This window comes from Pipistrellus kuhlii, unplaced genomic scaffold (genome assembly GCF_014108245.1).
Source record: "Pipistrellus kuhlii isolate mPipKuh1 unplaced genomic scaffold, mPipKuh1.p scaffold_m20_p_1, whole genome shotgun sequence".
Taxonomy (NCBI): Eukaryota; Metazoa; Chordata; class Mammalia; order Chiroptera; family Vespertilionidae; genus Pipistrellus; species Pipistrellus kuhlii.
This window is the reverse complement of record NW_023425404.1, coordinates 195337719-195357742: the sequence shown is the minus strand read 5'-3', so window position 1 is coordinate 195357742 and position 20024 is coordinate 195337719. Positions and strand designations below refer to the sequence as shown.

Genomic DNA, 20024 nt, shown 5'->3' with positions numbered 1-20024 from the left:
TGATGTCTCTGAGTCTCACTTTCCACAGGTGGCCACAGGGAATCCTGAGGATGGAATTTGAGACGCATTCCATCACCATTTCTCTGTCAGTAAGAGATCTTCAAGGCTTTCCTCCTTTTTCTCGCTGGTGTCAATTTCCAGCACCAAATAAAAAAGATGATCTATCCAGTCACTCGATAAATTTTGGTATGATGGGCCAGGAACTGTTCTAGGATCTGGGGATTCAGGAATGAACTGAAGACAGAACTCTCATGGAAATAGGATTCTAGCAGGGAAGAGCAAAATGTCAACACCAGAAAAAAAAAAAAAAAAGAAAAAAAGAAAAAAAAAAGCTTAATGACAGAAGAACTCTGTTCTTTGATTTAATGCTTCAATACCAGTCCCATGAACAGTGGCTGGCAAGTAGTAGTTGCTCAGTTAATACCCATAGAATAATTGAACAATTTACATTTGGCACAATGAAATTGGAATAAGGGAGAACATTTAAAGAAAAACATTTAATCTACAAATAAATATAGATCATCGATGATAATCAGTTGTTTGAAGAAAAGTATAGGAGAGTAAAATAAATAGAAAATTATATGAAGTTATGGGGTAGAGGGAGCCCCCTGCTAGGGTGGTGGTTTTTGAGTTGATCTCTAAGTTAAAGTGAGGTAGCAATCATAGTGAATAATTACCAACCACGTCATTAAGCAAGTCCAGTTCTTAGAGTTTTCCATGTGTTCAATTATTCAGCTCTCAAATTGCCCAGTGAAGAGGTATCATTATCACCATCTTTTTTTTTTTTAAGTTTCTATTGATTTCAGAGATAGGAGAGAGAGATCGAAATATCAATGATGAGAGAGATTCATCAATTGTCTGCCTTCTACATGCCTTGATCTGTTGGGAATCAAGCCTGCCAAGTAGGCATGTGCCCTGACCAGGAATTGAACTATGACATCCTGATTCATGGGTCAACACTCAACCACTGAGCCATACTGTGGGCTTCTTCAGTACAGGGACTGTCTGAGCCACTTGTCCCTACTTTATATGCATCAGATGCCTTGTGCGATATATTGAAAGAATGTCCAAGAGTATATATTCTAGGATTTTGGAATATGGCCCAGAAGACACAAACTATGCAAAGGGAAGACAGGATAGAATGATTTGGGTAGGAAAGAAACCGAGAGAAGACAAGCCCAACCATACTGGCCCCATCTCTCAGAAACTTTGTATTTACTGACCAGTATTAATCACTCTTCTTTCCCTCTCTGGCCCCTGATAACCTCTAACTTACTCTTTTACTCTGTGATTTTCCCATTCTAAATATGTCATATATTGATAATTGGAATCATATAATAGCCACCCTTTTATGTCTTTTTTCCCCCAGTTAGTGTAAGGTTTTAAAGAGCATCCATATGGTGGCATGCATCAGAACAACATTCCTTTTCATGGTGAAGAACACCACATTGCCTGGATGGATGGTATTTGTTTCCTCAGCCATCTATTGGAGGAAACTGGCCATGATTCTACCTTTTGAAGATTGTCGATGAGAATAAGTTGAATTTTAATAAATAGATGGGCATGGCTAAAATATCTCATGAATTTGAAAACTTATTTAAATTTCTTTTTCCAAAGTTGCCATAACCCCCATGGTGGGGAAAGGAATCTATGTAAGACATACATTGGAGGAGGGGAGAAACTGGATTTTAAAGGCATAATTTTGTAAAACAATGAGAGAAATGACAGCTGATTGAAAAATAGTCCTTTTATGTCCTTATAAAACAGGAGCTTTCTTTACCAAAAAGGGTACATTTCCAAATGATTAGTAAAATTTTTTCCTGTTCAAATTACCTCTGTTCTGTATCTGTCATGTGCATAGAAGAAAGGAAAAAAGAAACCGTTCAACTTTCCTTCTCCTCCTCCTCCTCCTCCTCCTCCTCCTTCTCCTTCTCCTCCTCCTCCTCCTCCTCCTCCTCCTCCTCCTCCTCCTCCTCCTCCTTCTCTTCTTCTCTTCTTCTTCTCTTCTTCTTCTTCTTCTTCTTCTTCTTCTTCTTCTTCTTCTTCTTCTTCTTCTTCTTCTTCTTCTTCTTCTTCATTTGAATATTTCAGAAAAACATAAAGATCTTTATCACCAGACAATTATCTGAAAAATTGTGTTTGTTGGTGGCTTGGATTTATATGAAAGTTTGTTTAGAGGTACACACAAAAAACAAAAAACAAATCTAATTGATTTTGAATGTGTTGACCTTGACATTTACAATAGACAGTGATAGCTGAAGAACTGTTATAATACCTATAGTGAATTCCTATTCACAGACCCTCCAGATGTGTCCACAGAAAGTGCATTAAAAGACAATGAGTGCACATGTACTAGTATTGCAGGACTTTGTGCCTGGCTGTGCTCAGAGCCTTTATGATGCACAATAACTCCTTAAATATTGTCTTATTTCCATTTAATATATGAGCCAACTGACTCTCTGAAATGGTTAATCAAGTGTGTCCAGTGTTACCCACGTTTTAACTGATAATGTCAAGATTCAAAGCCCAGCTTTCTCACTGGGAAGCAGATAAACAGATAAATAGAGAAAAAATGCAAATCACAGCTGAATTGGATACTTGAAGTGTAAATTAGAATAGGTACAGTCTTTAATTGTGTGGAAAATGTAAATTGCTACTAAAGATAGAACTTCCAAATTATGGGAAATGGAAATAGAATTTGCCATGCTTCCTTTTTTGAGCGCTGTATTTAGCTTTTATCATGCAGTGTGAAAAGTCTCAGCGACACTCTTTCATGTTTGACAAATTATCTAAGAGGTTTGTAGGTCTGCCAGGGTTTGTGCCTGCACAAGACAAAGTCTGCCAAGCTGACCTCAGTTTACACTTTGTTCCAAGTGCACCTTTTTCTCAGACGGTTTGGTTGGGCTAAAACAAAATACAGGGAAAGCATCACATTGTCTGTGGCTGTATTCTACAATTGGGACAAGAGGTGTTGGCAAAATTACTTACTGACACATGTTATCAAATTATTGGACTGAATATAGTCAAATGCCTTAGGTCAAAATAGTTGAAATTACATAGCAGGCCCAAGGACTTATAATAATGACAGCTTGTATTAGTATAATGGACTCATGAGAGCGTACACCAGTATTAATGTCCTTTTTAAGTATGATCAAAGGTCCATTCAGCAGGTGTTCTGTCCATTTTATTTGTAAAGGAACAATCACCTCGTCTCTAAAGAGGGCCCAACAGTGAACCAGTCTTCCACATTGTGGTGGTTCAGCTCCTCATGTGGTCCTTTCCTGCACTGAATCTGGGCTGGCAGATTCAATTGTTTCACTGAAACAATAAAATGTGGCAATAGTCTCACTTTGCATCACTTGCAACTTCTGCTTTGGTCTTTAGGGGCATTCACCCTGGAGAAAGCCAGCTGCCATATCCTAAGTCCCACTAATGACACCAAGTCTGCCATGCTGGGAGGAAGCCCAAGTGGCCACATGGAGAGAAAAAGAGAGAATGATGCCAAACAGCCCCCAGGTGTTTCAGTCACCCTACCTGAGGCATCAGACATGTAATCAGAGGAGCCATCTTGGATCCCCAACCTTCAGACAACTTCAGTACTAGCCATCATTTGGCTACAACCAGGTGAGCAGCCAAACAAGAGCTTCCCAGCTGTGCTAAGCTCCGCATAGAAAACTATGAAAGTTACTAGATTGTTACATTAAATCACCAAATTTTGGGATGGTTTCTTACACAGCCACACCTAACTGGAAACCAAATCTACATAGCCTTTGTCATTTTTCCTACTGCAGCAAAATCACTGATAAATAAGGAATATTACTTCAATCAACACTATCAACTGGTGTCTTCTGCAGGTAAAGAACTGTGAAGCACTGGTTTCTACCTGGAGAGCAAACTGTCTGGTGGGGAGGTAGACAGTAATTAGACAACAAAAAATGCAATGTAGAAAGTATTAGGAAGTAAATTCAGAGTTCTCATCTCTGAAATTCAGGGAGAATAAGACACTTTTGCAAGTTGACTATCTTAGATCAGATGCTCTAGAAGCAAAACCTGAGATGCAGAATTCTATATTCTTTGGCAAGTCATTTGCTGGGAAGGAGATTACAGAAGATATGGGCAAGGGAATAGGGAGACAGGATAAAGGAGAGTTCAGGCCTCAGCCTGATCCATAAGGAAATCTGGAACATGGGTTGATGTATAATAGAGATTGTCTTGCCCAGAGACTAGGATGCTGGGCTGCTATCCCACAGCCCAACCTTTCTTCTCACATCAATCATTAGTCACAGGAAACCCCAAGGAAAATGGAGAACATGGTGGACCTAACTTCTAAGGTACCTCCTGGTAAGGCAACTTCTGCTGACTAAAGGAAATTCCCCAGAAAACAGTACAGGGTGAGCTGTTAGCTGCAAACTCTCCTGGTTGTGGGGTGGGAATACTTCCCTGGTAAATGGGATCTGGATGGGTCATTCCTAGTGATGGCTGCAGTTCCATAGTGGAAGTGGATGGAGAAACAAAGGTAATAGGTACCTGCTCTCTGGTTTAAAACCAGTTTGGGTTTGTCTGCCAAAGACCGAAACACTCTTAGGCACTAAGCCACATACCCAATGAACCTATAGTCTACCTTCTGGAATGTATTTAATGTCCCCCCAAACACAGTTAAGTGAATACCAGCCCATTAAGATGACAAGAAAATTGTGAAATTCTGAGAATGTGAACCTTAAGCCTACATGGTCTGTAATAAATCAGTAGAGTCAAGATTCACCCCCAGGTCTCTTGGCTTAACTACTTTTTCTCTCAAGTTACCTAACTGGGAAATTGGGGGGAAATGGATCTTGATATGAGAATGAGGAACCAAGACCGTTTCTTACATCAAAAACTTCAGTAAAGCAAATCAACCAGAGTATCTGTAGCTTGGTCCTGTTGTTGACTATTTGAAGGGATGTGTTGCTTTGCTCCCTAGCTCAAGCCCATGAACTTCTTCCAGTAAGGAACATGTTTTGTCAGGCACCAGTTATAGCCTGTCCCAGCCATTCTTTTGCTTGAAGATGTTGTGATCTGGTATAAACCTTTCTGTGTATCCCCACATCCTGGATGTCCATCATTTCCCTTAAAGGCTTTTACCTCATAGGCAGATAGAGGCTCATGCAAAACTTCTTATTCCCCTTATCTACAACTGTGTAGACTTTATTGCAGCAGGAAAAGGATGCTGGAGACTAAATTCTAGTTCTAACTATCAGTGGCTCCACCATCATGGGCAAAACCTTTAATCTCATAGTTTGAGTTTCTGCCTCTAAAATTAGTACCATGCCATTTCCTATTTAGAGCTGTCATGAGGATTAGGAGCAATATATTTAAAATACCAAGCACATAGCTGGTGTGCAATAAATGATAGTTATTTTTATGTGACAGACACACCTGCACAGGAGACAGAACGCTCGGGTGCTTGCTAAGTAAGCTACCATCATTTGGAAAGCAGATGTCAAGGCCACAAATGTCTGATGGATAGTGAGTTCTCAGTGCGTTTAACCTATTTGCATGTCAGGTAGACAGGTCTCTTGCTTGCATGTCCCCCAGCTCCTTCCACTTTCTCATCACCACTGTCCTGATTCCTCTAGCTGTCCTTGTATAGAATGTCCTGCTCTGGTTCCATCCACCACCATCCACTCTCTGACTCACTAGCATATCTTTCAAGAAGCTTCTGCATAGAAATAGCAGGGTCCCTGTGGGTCATCAGTTCTAATTGTTCTGGGTCATAGCTCTGCCAGGCAACCTTTGGGAAGATTGTTCATCTGTCACTACTCCTAAATAATGGCATTAAAAGTGACATAGCTGCCATTTCTCACCTGCTGCTTATGATCCTGAAGGCTGCCATTTCCCATCTCTGGGATAACTATTCCTCTATCACGAGTAGCAGCCCTGTCTTTCTTTGAAAGCAGCAAGGGAGGTCCATTTATTTTACCTCACTTTCTCCTCTCTGTAATGGGACTAATTACTCCTAAATTAAATGAGAAAGTATTGGCCAGTTCACAATGTCATTTCCCCTACCTTCATGATTCACATGCATGCACGCACGCACGAGTGTGTGTGTGTGTGTGTGTGTGTGTGTGTGTGTGTTTAATTTAAACCCAAGAGAGTTAATAAGTATTAATTCTTGTTGCTGAATTTTCCTTTATTTTTTTAAGGGCTTAATAACACATTAAGTGCAGGGTGGAGGCTCCAAAGAAAAATACAATTTTAATGAAAGTTTGAACTCTTGGTTGTGATTCCTGATTCCTCTGTAAGCAGTAGGCACCCTGGGCATTGGCCTCCTCTTCTTACTCCTCCCTTTAGTCTCCTGGGACAGACGGAGCAAGCACCCTGCACTCAGAGGCGCAGCATCATTTTTGCTGAATGAGGAAATGTTCAGGCTGTGAGCTGATAACAACTTAACAGGATTTCAGCTCTATCTGAATCCTGGAGAGAGAGTGGGCAGGCTCTGTCTTGACTCAGAAGCTTCAAGTGCTGTGAATAGTCTATGTATAATAGCTGAGGCTCCATTCAGCTGCTCTCAGCCACCTCTCCCAAAGGACCCCACCTGGAGGCCTTGGGTTGCCCTGGGCCTGACCGGTTCGGACAGGAACCTCACTCTGTCCAGTTGGCATCTCTCTCTTTGTTAATAAAATTGGTATTAGGTGTGTTTGGGAAGGGACCAGGTTTCTGAGTCATGACATTTGGCAGGCACAGGTCAAGTGCAGGGCATCCTCTGAATTGGACAGTGTTCAGATGAGATCTAAGCGCCTGGGTTAGGTCTGCAGCCACGGCTCTGAATCCTTGTACCTTCCAGACAGACATAGCCAGTAGGACTCCAACCCCTTTCCCGTGGTCCACCTCCATGAAAATATCCTTAGTTAAGACCAATTATTGAATTTATACCCACTGACCATTTTATACTAGACCACTCCCACCATCAGCTGTGCCCACCCCATGTTCCTGGTGCTTGGTCCTTCCTTCCTCCATTCCTACCCAACACTCCAAGCCTCAAGCATACCATCCCTATGAGCACACAGGCATTCATAGGTATTTTGCAAAAGCCATCCTCTTGGGAGTCGGAAAACTCACACTAGGGTCTCCATGGTCGCCAAATTTCCGGGCAGCCTTGGAAACTCGATTTAACCTTTCGGGGCCTCTTGTTTCTTCAGCTCTTAAAGGAGGTGGAGGAAAGCAATATCCAGTGATGTACTTCATAGGGAAGTGCTGTGCAGACTGCGGTGCAAAGGGGAGTCCTGCCACAAGGATTTGTGACGCACCCTTTGGGAGCTGAGGTCACTGACAACCTCAGTGGGTTCTGAAGAAGAGGGAGGACCTTCTCTCAGATAGCCAGGCAGGGCCTGGGGTGGGGCGGGGGCCATGCGAAGGTGAGGCCCCGCTGCAGAGGCTGATACAGAACCACGGTGACTCACTTTGCTAATAGCACTCCTGAGAACACAGGCTCATTCTTGCCCCTCCCCTGTGACTCACTCACACCTCCCAGGATGGAAGACCTTTGGCACCAGGGAAGGATTCTGCAGGTTAAATAGGGAAGAACTTGCCTCAATCTGGGCCCTTTAGTCTGAGTTCAGAAAGAACTGTGTAGCCGAAACCGATTGGCTCAGTGGATAGAGCGTCGGCCTGCGGACGGAAAGGTCCCATGTTCTATTCCAGTCAAGGGCATGTACCTTGGTTGTGGGCACATCCCCAGAAGGAGGTGTTCAAGAGGCAGCTGATCAATGATTCTCTCTCATCGATGTTTCTGACTCTCTATCCCTCCCTCTTCCTCTCTGAAAAAAATCAATAAAATATATTTTTTTAAAAAAAGAACTGTGTAGTAAGAAATGAATTGTGTGCTTTAGCCATGCAAGGACTCCAAGCTTAGCTGACTTACAGTCAGAGTGAACTTGGGCACAGTCTTTATCTTCTCTGTGCCTGTTTCCTCTTTTTTGAATCTGCCATAATGATTCCCTCCCTTCCTGAGGTGGTGTGGGGTAACATTTCAATGAGGTCCTGTTTGCAGAAAATGATCCATCCTGTTCATTTCAACTCTTTTGCCTGAGTTTAACTATGTCAGGAAATGGCTTTATTTTGCCTAATTGTAGTTTTTGTTTTACCATAATGAATACATTTTGCTTCCATGAGAAATAACGCACACAATATATTTAATCCTGTAAAAAGCCCACTGAAGGAAGACAGCAAAGGAAACTGAGGCTCCTCCAATGGACCAGCTGTTTGGGCAGAAGTCAAACTGAAATAGGGTTCTCACATCTGGGCACAGGTGGGCAGGGCTCCTTCTGCACTACCCTCCAGTTTGTGCTTTTCTTTTATATATATATATATATATATTATATAAAAATAATATATATATATTTTTAATTTTAGCCCTTGAAGTTTACATTTTTCCCATATTCAGGTCTCCAAGTTAAGAGGTGGTTACTAAACATATACATATCTCTGTCTCAAAACATTTAGCATATGTCTCTACAAATGCATTGTGAGCTTTCAAGAGATAGATAGTCAGACACCAACCTAAGCCAAAGGCTTCCCCTTTAACCAGCTTTCCCCAGAATCTTCAAGTCTGGGACACATAGATTTTTGCAATGCGTCTTTTCTATTCTAAGTGGCTCTGCAGAGACCCATTGCCACCTGGGGCTGTAAACAGAGTCCCAAGGTTATTCCGAAGGCAGATGCTTTACAGCACTTTATTGCAGGTTTCGCCCACCTCCGGTATTTCTACAAGTACCCTCCCTCTGCACCACAGGCGTATCACAGGGAGCTTCTGACCAGTTGTTAATATTGCTTTGTCCACCTGGAGTTCACATGGAATTAATATCCACACTTAGATATGTGCTGAAGTCAGGAATGGCAAAACTGCCTCCTAAAAATAACAGGGGGTCTCAGTGAAGATAAAGTTAAAAAAAAAAAAAAAAAAAGGAAATCTGATGACCACAGCAAGACAGTCAAAATTAAAAAAAGAGCAATGAAGGAAAGAAAGGAGGAAAGACGAACATAATATCCGTCAAAACTTGTTTTTGTTTTGTTTTGTTTTGTTTTGTTTAGTAACAAAGGGCTATGGATTCTCTAATGGGTGCGACATGGACAGCTATTTTGAGTCAGGGGCAAGTTAATTATATTCCAAAAAGACAGCGTCTCCAGAATTTATTATCATTTCTTTTTTTGCAGTGAGATCTTTTAGTTCCTTCATATAGAGACATAATATTACACAATGTTAACAACCATGAAAAAACAATACAAAATGCCCTCGATTTAACAAGTAGAAAAATATACCTAGTATATATGGCCATTGTGAATCTAATACTGTACAGAAGTCATTTATGGATCTTACAAATAAATTATAGCTTAAATGCCTTTTCAAACGTCTTCTCCCCACCCCCTAAGATGTACACACCAGAACTTACAGTATCGGAAAAGGTTCGGAGCCTAGCTTATTGCCAATCAGTGCCAGTCAAAGGTCCTGCCCACGAGCTCGAAGAACTTCTTGTTCGGCTCGTGGAAATACTCGTGCAGTTTATGGAGGAGTTTGGGGTCCACCTGGGGGTGCGCCCGGCCTTTGGACTCGTGCAAGCAGCGGTCCCGCCCGCCGTCCCGCAGGCAGTAGAAGCCCTTGGTCTTGTTGAAGTAGAAGTTTGAGGCGTTGATCTGAGGGGACAGCCTCAGGAACCGCTCCACCTTCTGGATCTCGGGGAAGGGGTCCCTGATGAGGCGGTCGCCGTCCACGATGTGGATGCGGTGCAGCGGGAAGAAGCGCAGCCAGTTGCGCAGGTGCACGTGGTAGAGGCTGCGGTTGAGCGCCTTGTAGTCCACGTTGAGCCGGCCGCCCCGCACCAGGACCTCCTCGATGGACGGGTAGGGCTTGCGCTTCTGCACGTGATTGTACAGCACCTGCGTGTAGTCCGACAGCACGCGCTCCGACGGGTCCCGCAGGATGAGCAGCAGCCGCAGGGCCGGGTTCATGCCGTGCACCCGCGCAGGCACTTTGGGCGACGTGAAGTACGCGGGGGTCTTCTCCACGGTGAGCTGGTGCGGGGCGGACAGGGGCATCTGGCTGAGGTACCAGCCCAGGCCCTGGCGGTAGTGCTCCTCCCAGTCGAAGAAGTGCACCTCGTTCTCGGCGGCCGCCACGTCGGGGTGCAGGCTGAGCATCTCCAGCAGCGCACGGGTGCCGCCCTTGCGCACGCCGATGATGATGGTGTGCGGGAGCTGCCTGGCAGAGCCGTTGGGGGCCACAGCGCCATCCGGGGGGGCCTGGTCCAGCAGGGTGGCTGCTTTCCACACCGGCTCCTGGGCTCCGGGGTCCGCCCAGGGCGCGCTGCCTGGGCGGGAAGGCACAAGCTGGAGCTGTGCCGCCAGCAGCGCCACGCCCAGCAGCAGCGTGGCCATGCCGGACACCGGACACCGCGGGGGCTTCGCTAGGCCGGGCGTCGCTGGGGCATGAAGCGCCGCTGCAGGAAAAGCCTCCTGGTCACGGACACATGGGCACAGCGGGCAGCAGATTACTAGGAAACAAAGAAGGGAAGATGTTAACCCCAAGTCCACGGGCATCATGGAGCAGACCACTCTGCAGCCTTGTGCAGGGCAGCCACCCTCTCTGAGGCTCTCAGGCTCCTGACCTGGGAAGAGGGGCCTGGGCCACATGTCTGTGTAGGACCAAGCAGGGATGGTTTAGGCTTAGGGGCATACAGTCTCCATGGCAACTCCAAGAATGCTGTTTTGCTTTAGAGCATGGACAATACACAAGGACAATACACAAAGGAATGGGTGTGGTTGTGTCCTAATACAACTTTAAATATTATTTTTTATTTTGTTTTCCAATAATGTATATACTTCGTTCTATGTTTGCAAGGGGGGATGGGGGGGGGCGGCTTGGCTCTGCAGCCATAGTTTGCCAAACTCGCTGTAAAGGAAAGGGTTGGAAAGGCCTTTCTGACTTCAACAAACACCTAGCCCCAGGCCCAAGAGGAGGTGATAGAGGAGCAGACATTGTTCCTGCTCCCTGCCCACCCCCACTTCCCTTCCACCAAGGGCTCCTGATCTAATAGGGCAGGTGAACCTGTTGAAAGATTGATCCTTTAGTTCCAATTCTTCACCCACTTCACCCCACCCCCCCATCCAGAGCTTGCTGTGGCCACATTGTAAGGGACTGCCTCACAATTTGGTTTGGTTTGGCCGATGGCCTGTGGTCAGTCCCCAGCCCAGGCAGTGAAAGGCCCCATGTGTCTCCACTTGCTCTCTCGCCGTGAGAAGGATGGGCCCTGGCAGCCCCTGCTCCCAGCAGGAAGAGGGGGGACAGGTGCAGCAGAGCCACCCTGGCTCACGGTGAGAATGCACTCTGGTGCTTGTCAGTCATTGAGTTTTGGGGTGGCTTGTACAGCAATGCCCACAGGGGAAAGGTTAACAGATGCAACCTGACTACAGGCATGGACACGATGTATGTTATGATTACACTCTAGGCAGGTCCCATGAGGGCATGTGGTCATTCATTTGGCCTGAAACAGTTGGGGAGGGCTTCACGGCAGAGGAAATGTTTGACATGGGGCTAGAGGGATAAACATGTGAGGTTACCAGAAAGAGCAAAAAGCCTTCCTGTGTGCTAAGCCTTACCATTTATAACAGCGATTCTCAACCTGTGGGTCGTGATCCCTTTGGGGGTTGAACGACCCTTTCACAGGGGTCGCCTAAGACATCCTGCATATCAGATATTTACGTTACGATTCATCACAACAGCAACATTACAGTTATGAAGTAGCAACTAAAATAACGTTATGTTTGGGGGTCACCACAACATGAGGAGCTGTATTAAAGGGTTGTGGCATTGGGAAGGTTGAGAACCACTGGGGTAGAGACAGGCTGGGATTGGGCACTGGGGTTTCCAGAGCCAGTAAGTGTTCTCCATCAGGAGGGCATCATCTTTAGACCAGGTTTAAAATTCACGTAGTTTAACTCTCTTTTTTATATTTTATTTTTTACAGAGAGGAAGGGAGAAGGATAGAGAGCTAGAAACATCGATGAGAGAGAAACATCGATCAGTTGCCTCCTACACACCCCCTACTAGGGATGTGCCTGCAACCAAGGTACATGCCCTTGACTGGAATCGAACCTGGGACCTTTCAGTCAGCAAGCCAACGCTCTATCCACTGAGCCAAACCGGTTTCGCCCATGTTGTTTAACTCTTGTCCAGAATGTGTAAACAGAGAACCATGCCTAGGGCTTCCATTTTAATGATCAAACCAGTTGAGCTATTTCCCTCAAATATCAACTGTTTGGGGAAAAATGTATATGAAAGAACAAGCAATTAAATAGCTGGAAACCTCTGGAGAATCCCAGGAAGCTGGAGAAGAGACTTGCAAGATTGGGTGGCATCACTGTTAGGGGAAGGGAAGGGAAATGTTTAAGGCTGACTGGTCAGACAAGAAGTGGTTCGAGATTGGCTTTACTGATTGGATAAGCTCAATTTAATGGGCCATTTGCTTTAATCAATGGAACATTTCAGTGTGTTTCAGGCAAATTTCATTTCCTTCTCAAGTGTTCCTGTGGGTCAACAGAATGGGCCGGCTGTGCTTGCCTTGTACATGGTTTTATGTGTGTGTGCAGATGTACATGTGTGTGCTTTTATAAATTTGTACCCGACTCCAGGCCTCAACCCTCTCCAACCCTGCTACGCCTGAGTGACAGAGTTGGAGGCCAGATCTGCAAGTCACATTGTCTGACCATCCTTCCCACTCTGTTAGGAGGTATCCTGGTTAGCACCGTGCACATCAGAGATCTTTCTCCTAAAGCACATGTGTCAAACACAAGGCCCGCGGGCCAAATCCATCCCGCCAGGCCTTGCAGTGTGGCCCGCACCGCGCTATCATCACTGCACTCCGCTGCGTTTCCATCACAATGACAGTTTATGACTGTTCAGTAAACCATTTGGCCCGCGATTTAGGCTGGATTTTAGATTTTGGCCCCTTCTCTGATTGAGTTCGACACCCCTATTCTAAAGGGAAATTACCAGCAGTCCCAGAGAGAAGAAATTAAATGTAGTTTGCCCTTTCAAAACAGAAATGAAAAATAAAAAATAAATAAACTGAGAAGTTAGTAGTTTACAAGCTCCTCGTATCTACTTTAAACTTTTTAAAAATGTATTTACTTATTGTAAGCCTTTCTTCTACATTCCAAAAATATTTAATATTCAAGCTATAAGGAAAGCAAAAGCTTAGCTACTAGTAAAGTCTTATACACACAGAGAAAGACAGAGAGGGAAACAAAGAGAGAAAAAAACAAACAAATGCACACACACACACACACACACACACATATATAAGTTATATATGGAGAGAGCTATGTGTATAGCATTTGCATGTGTGAAACTTTAGCCAATTAATATGTATACACATATACACTGAGTGTTCAGATTATTATGATCTCTGAATGCATAATAATCTGGCCATTCAGTGTATATCCTATATAATATAAGGCTGATATGCAAATTGTCCCCTAGACCAGGAGTTTGACTAGCAGGCAGGCCAGCCAACTGCCCATGTTCCCTCCCCCTGGCCAGGATGGCAGGACCCACCCATGCACAAATTCATGTACCAGGCCTCATATATGTATTAAATAAATATATACATGCACACACACACATACACACACACACACACACACACACACACACACACACACACACTCTGAATGGCCAGATTAATATGCATTCAAAGATCATAATAATCTGGTCACTCAGTGTATATCATGTGTATATGTATGCACACACACACACACACACACACACACATATATTTCTGTATATGTAAATTTATATATAAAAAATATATCACAAACACTGACCATCAAGAGCCACAGTCTTTCTGTAGTAGTCTGATAATTGTTCAGTGGCACAGACATAATTTCTGGGCCCCTTAATAACACTTGTAGAAAAGCAAAGATCCCCACACTCAGGTGAGCCTAAAAGCCAGAACATCTGAGCCGAATGGATCTTAACAGTGGGATTCTGAACATCAAGGCAAAAGAGAGCCATTGAGCCACTGCCTTCCATTTTGTGGGGGAGGAGGCCTTGAGTTGACTTGCCCACAGTCACATGGAGTATCCAGGCTTGAACTTGTGGCTCCTGAGTTACAGTTCTGTGTTCTATCTACTATAACTTCTTCCTCCTAAGTGTGGGGTCTTAACATTCACTAATGGCAATGGTTTTGGGATCCTAAACCAAAAGATCTCCAAAACTTATCCAGCAATGACAACCCTATGGCCACCAACTCCAGCATCAGTGAATACTCATAGGATGAAACACGTTCCCTAGTTCTATTCAGTAGGAGAGTCAAAGGACTTACACAGGTGGTGGGGTCAGGAGTCCTTCTCTAGGTTTGACCTGAGTCCAAGTGACTTAACCTTTCCTAGTCTCGGTCTCCTCATCCATAGAATAGTGATAATCTCACCATCTCCAGTGGTTACCTTTGGACTGTGTATCAGTGAGATGCCATGGATCAATAGCACCATACAAAGAAGTCCACTGTGGGCCACACATGCACTTTTTCCCTTCCCAAACAAATACTGACTAACATTTTTAACATTTTACCTAAGCATTGCCACAGGTGCCCATTTTTACGAATGCCTTCTCCCTTCCGTAATGCCAACCACAGCCTCCCCACAGCAGGCACACAGAATGTGAATTGTATAGATGAAAGTATACCACAGTTTTAGTTCATTCTCAGAAAAACTCAAATCTTCACTGGCAATCAAGAGATGAGAGTAGCCCTGACTGGTTTGGCTCAGTGGATAGATCGTCGGCCTGCGGACTCAAGGGTCCCAAGTTCGATTCCAGTCAAGGGCATGTACCTTGATTGCAGGCACATCCCCAGTGGGGGGTATGCAGGAGGCAGCTGATCGATGTTTCTCTTTCATCAATGTTTTTAACTCTCTATCCCTCTCCCTTCCTCTCTGTAAAACCATCAATAACATATATTAAAAAAAAAAAAAAAAAAAGATAAGAGTAACCCTTCCATGAGGTGACGATAACCACTATTCATTTATGTGTCCATGGTACTTAGTCAAATCTTGCCCTGGGTCAAATCATGTATTATTACCACTTTTATTATAAATACGGAAGTGACCCACATGTGCACTTTAAAATTTTCCAGGAGCCATGCTAAAAACAATGCAATAAAGTGCTGGCTCCTGGTCAGAGTCCAGGCCCCCTATTGTGTCCTTCCAAAGCCTGGATGAGTCCCAGGACCCAGTGGGTGCTGGAGTTCCTATTTGCTGATGGACACATCAAATGTAATGGAAAGTAAAGCACACGTCCAAAGGTCCTAAAGACTTTTCATTCAGTGTAAGGGAAACCCAATAGTTTGTCTCTAAAAATGACTGCATCCAAAGTGAGTTTTTCAGCCCCTGGAGAGTCAAACAGAAACCAGATGTTGAAGGGCGGGATCAGCATTTCTAATGAGAGTTGGACAGGGTCACCTGAGAGTCGAGAAAATATTTTAATTAAAAAAAGTAGGGGAAGCAGTGAAATAACCCTTCAAAAATATTTTAATTTTCTCCTTAAGTTTTCTTATTCCATGATTCACATCATGACCTAGATTTCAAATGTAATTAACTGCAATATATTCTCCAAGTCCCATCCCCTGGAGATTCATGAGAGAATGAAATACCAAGAGTATTTCACAGGAGGGGCATTCAGTGCGTTGGGAACAGTTGTATCGGTGATCCCTGCACATGAGAGGGACACAACTGTCACAGGCAAGCGCCTCCCCCAAAGAACAGGGATGAGCAAAGCACTCAGCCACACATCCTTTAAGGGTTTAAGAAAAAGGTTGGAAAGGAAAAGATTACTTACTGAGTGCCCAGTATGTGCCAGATAGTAAGTACTCATATATGAATGACCCTTTCGAATACTCGCAACAATACCAAGAGTTATTCGTCTCATTGTATCCTCAATAGTTTACATTTTTAAAAATATATTTTTTTTTATTTACTTCAGAGTGAAAATGAGAGGGCGATAGAGATAGAAACATCAATGATGAGAGAGAATCATTGATCGGCTGCTTCCTGCAGACCCCCCACTGGTGATCGAGCCCACAACCTGGCATGTGCCCTTGACCGGAATCAAACTTGGGATCCTTTGGTTCACAGGTCAACACTCTATCCACTGAGCCAAACCAGCTAGGGCTTATTTTACATTTTTTAAGCAACAAGAAGATAGCATGCAGACGTGGAAAAACAAAGAAGTGTTTGCAATTGGAAAGATTCAGGCTAGAATTTTTACAGCTGCCTGACCTCCGGTAAGAAGCTTCTTACCTATCGGGGTTCAGTGTGCAATTCTGTACAATGGGCTAAAAACTGTGGATGCCATCGTGATTAAACAAGACTCCCCACACTGAATAAATAAATCACAGTGCTTTTCTCCCCATGACGAATAGGAAATCGTGCTATTCTGGTTAAATGACCTCTTCAAGGTCACAGACCCAGGAAGTATGAAAACTAAAATTCTACAGGCCATCTCTGAAGCCCACTGCATCCTGCCCGTGACCGGTGATGCCTCTCTGGGCAGTGGGAGTGTGATCCAGGCAGGGGCTGCTTAGCAAGAGCAGGGTAAGCTAGCAGAGAGGACCAGAGCCTTTCTACTGCAATGCAGGACTGCCTCTCTCCAACTTCGGGTGCCGAATGATCTCATTTTCTGGAATGCACTGGTTAAAGACAGTTCGAACAAGGGAGCTGTCATTCCCCAATCCAACGACTTCGGAGCAATCAGCAGGATAAGATCATTTGTTACGTTCAGAGTCACACACGTCTTCACTTTTGTCCTTGCACAACTACTGATGAACGCTTGGCAGGGGTGTCAAATGTCCCTCCTGGCAGGTATTCTTGGAAACCGACAGAGGAAACAGGTTTAGCTCGTGCCTGTCAGTCTGGGAAAAGGCAGTGGTATCTCAAGGCATGCATAAATATTTATTTTCTAGAAATTGCCTACACATGACACTTTTCAACAAACGCTGACATTCGCTTTTGTTTGGATTTACTGATGGCGATTGTTGCACAGTAAGATGGAAAGGACCCAAGGTCAGTCCCGGGAATCCTGTTTTCCTGGGCCACATTTACCATCTTGGACAAAGAAGGGAGTTGGCCCATTTTCCTCTCGGAAAGGGGGTGGACCCTCAATGCTCCTCCTCCAGCCTTCCATGCTCCCCTGTACCTGCGCAATGCTGGGAGGTTCCTCCCTATTTCATGAGGGTGACTGGATATTGAGCATGACTCCCCTGGACTGAAGGAAGGAGGTACCCAAGCAAGCCAGGAAAGTGCAGCGTGGTGTGGCAACCGGCACAGGGATTCAGGGCCACCAGAAATAACTGGCAACGTCATTTCTGAGCCTCTGAGAACTCCAGGATGCACTGGGGATGAACAATGTGGCCTGTCCCTAAGAGAGTCTGAGGTCAACCCACCCAGTCTTCTCCAGATAAGGTGGGGATCTGGATTAGAAGCTGCAGGTGGGAGGTGACTGAAGCTTCCCTCCCAGGAGCTCAGCCCAATGCTTTCCAAACTCAGTACACTCCAATCCCCTGGAGATCTACTTCCAAATGCAGATTCAGATTTGAGAGGTTGGTGAGACCTGGGTGTCTGTGTTCCTAACAAATTCCCAGGGAAATTGGCTGCTCATTTGGGCCCTTGCGTGGTGAGAGCCCCAGGATCTTGCAACCTCCGGGCCCAACTGTGAGCCTGGAACTTCCGGGCCTAGTTGTGAGCTTGGAATCTCTGGGCCTATCTGGATTTGGATTCTAGTCACCTTGACCTTGAGCAGGGTGGCCAGTTTTCTTTTGGTTTTTGTTCTTAACTGTTATTTGTTTTTAACTGCAGGATGAAAACAACTGCAGAAGACAAAATAGAGGGATCAGTCTGGCTTCAGAGGTGGTGTTATCCCCAGAACTGGGCAGAGGGGAGATGCTGTATTTCACAGAGGATTTGGGGGGGGCCCAAACCTGGCTCAAATCTCAGCTCTACTTCTGACAACCCTGCAGGCAGCTTTGAAGCTCGTAGTCTTAGTTCGAAGGCACTGGCCCTACATTTCACTTGCGAGGCTTCAGTACAACAGGCTATGTGCTGAGGATGTTAGCATATTGCCTGGCCCATGGCAAGCCCTCAAATCCTGGGAGCTATTTTTGTCCCTAGGAAAAAGAGCTGTGTGGTATAAATGGGATCCAGGCATGATAATAAGTCAAACTCATTTGTTCACAATCCACAGCACTGCAGTGACTCAACCAGTCGGAGGTTCGGGGAAACAAGGACAGCATCGCCTAGATGAGGTGCTGGAGCTCTGTTTCTAAGGGGCTCACAGCTACTGAGTCCTTTGTGACTGCCCCGCCCCCTCAGGAATGATGGGCAGCCAGGTCTGTGAGTCTGGGAAGGAAAAGGAGGAACAGCTACCTCTCCTCCACTTGTTTAATCTGCACCGCTGTGCACAGGAGGCAGCCTTGACCTAAATAAATCCTTCATTAGAGGCAGCACACATGGAGCTTCGTGACAGGAGGGCGGATGGGCCCCTCTTATTACTTGGTGCAGCTGAGTGGAAAGGGGGGCTGGGCCAGCAGACAAGGAACGGGAGCAGCTGCCTCAGTGCATGCCAGTGGTATGGCCTTCTGATCCTGCTCAGGGTGAGATCTAACCTCCACACAGGTGCCCTCTGAATGTGGGAGTCTCCTGGCAGGAGTGGACAGTTGACATCACTCTGTGGATTAGAGCACCCAGAAATCCCATACATCTTCCCAGAAAGAACCAGGAAAGACACAAGGTGCATTAGATGCTGAAGGGCCACGAGCCATCCCCTTGTCTTGTCCAGATCCCTGCAAGAAGAGAAAACTGAGACAGGCAGAGAACAAGAACCCCAAGGTCAAGCATGAGGCAGTGGAGCTGAATCAGAAATGGAGGTTTCCAGATGCCCTTGCCACTGCACAAGACATGGGAGGCTGGGTTCCTTTTGTGTTGGGGTAGAAAATATTGAATAGTTTGTAGCTAAAAAGTAAATGCGTACAAACCAAACTAAATTCTTCCACTGAACTGGCAAAGGTGGGGGAGGATTGGCCTCATTTCTGGGGCTAGCCTGTAGGGACTTAATGTTTGTGTTCTCCCAGATGCATGCATATTTGGGAGGGACTCAGGATTAGAGGAGGTTTTGAAGATGAGACATAAGATGGATTATGTCATTCTAAGGCAGGAGTAGGGAACCTTTTTTCTGCCAAGAGCCATTTGGATCTTTAAACATCATTCAAAGACCATACAAAATTATTAACTTAAAAATTAGCCTGTTAAAAATAAAACCATTTCACCTAAGAACAGGAATGAGACAGGGATGCCTACTTTCACCACTCCTGTTTAACATAATACTAGAAGTGCTAGCCATAGCAATTAGACAAGTAGAAGAAATAAAAGGTATCCAAATTAGAAAAGAAGACCTACTAGTAAAACTGCCATTATTTGCAGGTGACATGATACTGTACATAAAAACCCCTAAAGACTCCATCAAAACATTAATAGATTTAATAAATGAATTCGGCAATGTAGCAGGATACAAAATTAATGCCAAGAAATCTATGGCATTTTTATACACCAATAGTGAACTTACAGAAAGAGAGATTTAAAAAACGATCCAATTTACCATTGCACCCAAAAAAATTAAGATACCTAGGAATAAACTTAACTAAGGAGGTAAAAGATCCATACTCTGAAACTACAAGACACTAAAAAAAGAGATAGAGGAAGATATAAGCAGATGGAAGAACATACCGTGTTCATGGATTGGTAGAATCAACATAATTAAAATGTCCATACTACCCAAAGCAATCAATAGATTCAACTCACTCCCTATTAAAATATCAATGGCATATTTCACAGACTTAGAACAAACTCTTCAAAAACCATCTGGAATAATAATAATAATAATAATAATAATAATAATAATAAAAAATACCCCTAATAGCTGTAGCAATCCTGAGAAAGAAGAAAAA

The 20024-nt window shown here is 44.5% G+C and overlaps 1 protein-coding gene and 1 long non-coding RNA gene across 2 annotated transcripts; both read right to left on the bottom strand.

The window, feature by feature from the left end:
• Positions 1–2067: 2067 nt before the first annotated feature.
• On the bottom strand, positions 2068–8337 carry LOC118708907. Its single transcript, XR_004984759.2, has 2 exons — positions 7838–8337; positions 2068–7604 (listed from the first exon to the last, which is right to left on the bottom strand). It is a non-coding gene; the product is annotated as an uncharacterized LOC118708907 (long non-coding RNA).
• Positions 8338–9137: 800 nt separating this feature from the next.
• On the bottom strand, positions 9138–10411 carry HS3ST1 (heparan sulfate-glucosamine 3-sulfotransferase 1). The gene has a single exon (XM_036420432.2). It carries the CDS (start codon positions 10408–10410, stop codon positions 9466–9468), a length of 945 nt encoding a protein of 314 aa, XP_036276325.1. The 5' UTR covers position 10411; the 3' UTR covers positions 9138–9465.
• Between the last annotated feature and the right edge of the window lie 9613 nt (positions 10412–20024).